This window comes from Metarhizium album, assembly GCF_000804445.1.
Source record: "Metarhizium album ARSEF 1941 chromosome Unknown scaffold_11, whole genome shotgun sequence".
Lineage (NCBI taxonomy): Eukaryota > Fungi > Ascomycota > Sordariomycetes > Hypocreales > Clavicipitaceae > Metarhizium > Metarhizium album.
Window position 1 is genome coordinate 183,246 of NW_024467585.1, and position 5,142 is coordinate 188,387.

At 41.0% G+C, this 5,142-nt stretch overlaps 1 protein-coding gene across 1 annotated transcript; it reads left to right on the forward strand.

Annotated features, from left to right (window-relative positions):
• On the forward strand, positions 1-1,275 carry MAM_04788 (uncharacterized protein; the record flags this gene model as incomplete). Its single annotated transcript, XM_040823586.1, has 1 exon — positions 1-1,275. The coding sequence occupies one exon, from the start codon at positions 1-3 to the stop codon at positions 1,273-1,275; it is 1,275 nt and encodes a 424-aa protein (XP_040678257.1).
• Between the last annotated feature and the right edge of the window lie 3,867 nt (positions 1,276-5,142).

Here is a 5,142-nt window from a genome sequence, read left to right on the forward strand (position 1 = left end):
ATGGGCAAACGCAACAATCATCGACGTCGGCCGTTGACATCAGGCCTTGATCTCTCCCGAGCTGTCCCCCGTGTCAACTATCCATCGGGAGCCACAGGCCCAACGTCACCGCCAGAAACCCCCACCGGATCGCCACAAATGGCCCGCAAGCCACCACGGCACCGGGCCGCCTTCTTTGGCTACTCTAGTCGTCCACTGGAACAGGATCCCAACATCAAGCCCGTTGGCGACGGTCATCAATTCAGCTACCGGAGAGTCATTGGACCGGAGCGATTAAGTCCCAGATCGTCGTCATCGGATCAGCCTGAAGACGGAGAGGAGCAAGAACAAGGAGCGTTGGATGACGATTCGTCCGTGTCCAATCTGATACAGCCTCAGAGTATCATCAATTCGTCTCCTGCAGTTTCGCCCGAGGACAGAAGCTTTGGACTTGATAGGGGAGCTTCCGAGGACGGCGATGATGAGGTTGAGGAGAACGATGACGATGAAGACGATGACGACGACGACGACGGAGGGGATGAAGACCACGAAGTGAAGCAACAATACTACGAGGACGAACAAGAAGCACGAGTGGAAGTCAATGCAAATGCACCATCTTATTTTCGTGCGCCTCCGGAGCCCAGATCTGTTACCACATCACTAGCGGGCTCTGAGGCAGAAGATGGAGCAGCCTGCCAGTCCCGAGCGACAGCCGCCCCCGACCCCGCTCCCGCCACCCTAATCTGTGAATTGATTATTGAGGATATCGATCCAATGGACAGTGGCTGCGAAGGTCTCGATGTTCTCTTTCCTACCGAGATTGAGTCCAATCCAAGTCGGTCAAGGTCACGCCACAAATACTCTGACAAAAAGATGGTGCGGGATTTCAAGAACCTCAGCTGCCGTAACGATGCCTCGGAGGACGAAGTAGATGCTGAGGGTGGATCTGGTGTGGATACCGAAGTTGCCTTTCTGAAGAGACAAAGGGAGATGCGACGGATCCGAAGAGTTAGCATGTCGAGCACCGGAAAGCGAACGCACAGCGAGTTCAGCGAGATTACCGATTCGGACAACTCTGACAATGGTGGTCTTGATGTCAATGAGGTCGGATCGAGCGCGCGAAAATTGCGCAAACGACTGCACCGAGGTAGCCTCCTTTTCCAAGATCCTCCCGCTCCACGTATCGACGAGCTCGACGAACCGACCTCGAGCGAGAATGAATATGACGCCGCAGATCCACTGGCTCGTGAACTTCCGTACTGGACAATGGAAATTATGGAAGTGGAATCGCCATAACGACACCAACAAAGCCAATGTTACAACCTCGATCGTCGAAAACAAAATTGATAATGGACGAAGTATGATGTTCTGGACGACCTGCTGGACAACGATGTGCGCGCCCGCCTCCAAGCTTGAGACACGTGTCTCGGACACATGGCGGTGGTTGTGCAATCTTGAACAGATGCAGGCTATGATGCACGATTATGAGTTTGATGATGAATGAGTAAGAAATGATGGATGACGGTTGTTGCTTGGCGGAAGTTTCGCCTTGACTGGCTGCTTATTGTCGAAGCGTCTGTTTAAGTTGGCAGGACCGTAGTCGTCAAAGTCCGGTTCTGTTACAGCATGACGTCGTACGACCTGTCGCCAGGCCGTTTTCTGACTTGACGAGATGGCATCAGTCAAGCGATTCAGAGTCGTATCCAAGCTCCTACCTGAAAGCATAATGATAGACCGTATAGACTGATTTAAATTGACCATGCTCTGTTTCTTTCGTGCTCCTCCAGGGATGCTCCTCGGATGCAGTGTGGCGTGCGCACACATCTTTCCCATGAGACCAAATGACGCTCGACTTCATTCTTCACTTGAACACGCGGATGGTTGTAGTACAAGGATTTGTTCTCCGTGCCAGACATTGTTTGATTACCGGATCGGACGATTTATTCCGTGTGACAACAACGGCCCATCCTGTCCTGCAGGTTCCGACAGCCATCCCTGCCTAGGTCTCAATCAATGGCTGGGGGCAACGTGCGCTGCCATGACCTGGGAACAGGTCATACGGTGGCTTAATATGGGTGATGTCTCGTCAGCCATGGTGGCTTTTGTGGATAAAGTTTGGAGGCGCATTATGGAGTACCTGCGAGCGAATCGAGTCAGTAACGTGTGCGAACCGTGGTGCGGGCCACCGAGGACGAGGGCGGGCGAGACACTGTCCGTCCACAGAGTTTACAATACTACTACAGAGTACTCCGTACATGCCCTAGAGCTGTATCTCTGCTGAAGGCTATTCCTGTACCCAGGTGCATGTAGCATTCGAAACCGTAGCAGCGACACGAACCTGAGATCCATTCGGCAATTACGGTACAAAGGCGGGGGAAGCGAGTTGCAATGCAACATTTGCGTTTCTCGGCGGCGGCTATCGCAGCCACGCCATGGCCCGACTCGGGTGTCGTGACCCTCATCTCTGCTGGGACAAGGCCAACGTTACGGAGTACTTAAGTCGCCCTTTTCTTTTTGTCTCTTTGGCACTCTTTTATTACGTACCCTTGGCGAAATACAGCCCACATGACCACTGCCCAGTGCGCCTCGTGTTCTGTCGGCATCCACCGGGTCCTGTACCGCCACGGACCTGATGAATTACAGGCAGGGATTGTGGCCGGGTTGCGGTCGCTGGTGTCTGGTGGGTTTCGGAGACCAGGCAGTTTCTCTAAAGTTGATTCCGCCAGCGGAGCCGCCCGCAGCGGTGTTCCGGACGCGGGTTGGCGGGCTGCATCGAAGCGGAAGCAGAAGCCCCCCGGCCAGACGGGGCAACCGAATTTCAGGGCTTGCCTTGCACGGGGACTATGCAGATCATGTGTTCGCATGACCAAAGATTGAGTGCAATGTGACACGGCAATGGTTGTTGGTTTGTCCGACCTTGAGCGTGTACGGGGAAAAATAAGGGACCTTTCAAGGTAGATGACGTAGAGGCAGCAAGTTTCGACGTTGCTATTAGCAATTTAACGGCTGCCTGCCGGACGGGATGGACGGCGCCTGTCTGGAAGGTCTGGGATCTGGTAGCGTCGAGGGCGCGGAGAGAGGTGTGCGTAAACTGTTTTGGGGATGATGCGTGAGCTTATTATTTAAAGCGTTTAAAGATAGCGCGCGCGGGGGTGTTAAGGAGGAAAGTAGATCAAGTTATATAACCTAGGGAAAAGAGGGGCATAATTACAGAGTAGACTTAATTATAAAAACTTAGAGAAGACAAGTATTAATATACCTAATGCCTACTAATAAGCATTACATTTTAGTAATAAGACTAGGACTACTTTCCTTTTTATTGTTTACTTAGATGCTGTTAATTAATATAATAAACTTACTAAATTTATAATTCTTAATGCATTCTCTTTATTACTATAATATATAGCTAACAACTTTTAAAAGTGCTTAGAAATAAGTATAGCAAGAAGAATAATAATAAGAAGAAGTATAACTCTAAATAAAGCCTCTCTATATTTCTAGTAAGTACTTATAGATATAATAGAATTAATAGAAATAAAAACAAATAATATACTATATATAATATAGCAAACTAGATAGAACTAATTTATAGACTTCTTAGATATAAATATATTAATAGGCTAGTATTTAGGATAATAAACGTCCCTAAAATCTTAAGACTATATAATTAGAATTATATATAGAACCTTAGAACTATAAGTGTAGAATCTTAGGACTGCAGAATTAGAATTATATATAGAACCTTAAGACTGTAAGAATAGCTTCTAAGCCTAGTAAGAAGAATAGAGATAAAACAATACATAATGCGTAGAATCTTAGGACTACAGGACTAAAGAGAAAACCTATAAAGAACACTAAGGGATTGCGCAGACTATAGAATATAAAAGAAGGTTTAGTAAAGATAGAAATAGGCTGTTAATAAATACTAGAAAATAAGTTAGAATAAGAATTAAATATACCTAGATAGATAATTAAAACCTTTAACTTTAAATAAAGTATAGAGATATTTCCTAGAATTAAAGAAGAAGATAGATAAAATAAGTTTTTAAAATAAGTTTAACTATAGATTTTAGGAAGACGCCTAGATAGTAGCTAGATATACTGCAATAAGATATTATTTTCTTTAGCTTTAGAAGAAGTCTAGGAGCTATAATAAGTATAGAGAAACAATATAGTAGCTATTATAATTAAAGACTTAGAATTATCTAAATAGTTAGATAACTTTAGATATAAAACCAATAAGATAAATAAAATATATAGTATACTAATATACTATAATAATAAGTTTACAAAATAAAATTAAAGGGGATAATTAATATATAAAATATATTAATAGAAAGTAATATATTATATATTGCTTTAGTATTACTAGAGAAGTTTATAGGTATACTTATATATATATTATTAATATAAATAGTTGCAATTACTAGAGTTATAGTTCTAGAGAAGCAGTAGAGAAACTACTAGATAATAGCAGACTTAGGTTTAAACTTCTAACTTTTAAGACTTCTTTATAACTTTATACTAAAGTAGAAAGCATAGGTTTTTATATATAAAAACTTTTAATATAATACTAGTAAGTATATAAACTACTTTCTCTATAATTACTTTACTATTATACTTTTTAGAGATATTTAATTAGTATTAAAAGATAAAATAAACTTAATAAAGTTATTAATTTAAATAAATATAGAAAGAAATAATTAAAGAGCTAGAGAGATATAGTTTTCTTTATCCCCTTTAAAATAAACTTATACTAAGATTCTTTTCTATTAATACTATCATAACTATTAATTAACTATTTATTTAACTTATTAATAAATAAACTATAAACTAGTTTATATTATCTACTTTATAATAATTATAATATAACTAGTTTATTATAGTTTTAGTAATTATTATAATATTGCTTTTATTCTTTAACTTCTTTTAAGTTAAAAATACTTTTATTCTCTTTCTAAAGATAAATATATTTATTTCTCTTTCTTTTTTTAAAGATAAATATTAACTTAGAAATATTCTAAAGACCTTAGAATATTACTCTTTTCTATATTATATAAGTTAGACTTAAAGTTAAATTTAAGCTTAGACTATTTTTTAATATAAATCTTTATAAAAGACTTCTTGCTAGATTTAATATATTTATTAAAAGACATCTTGCTA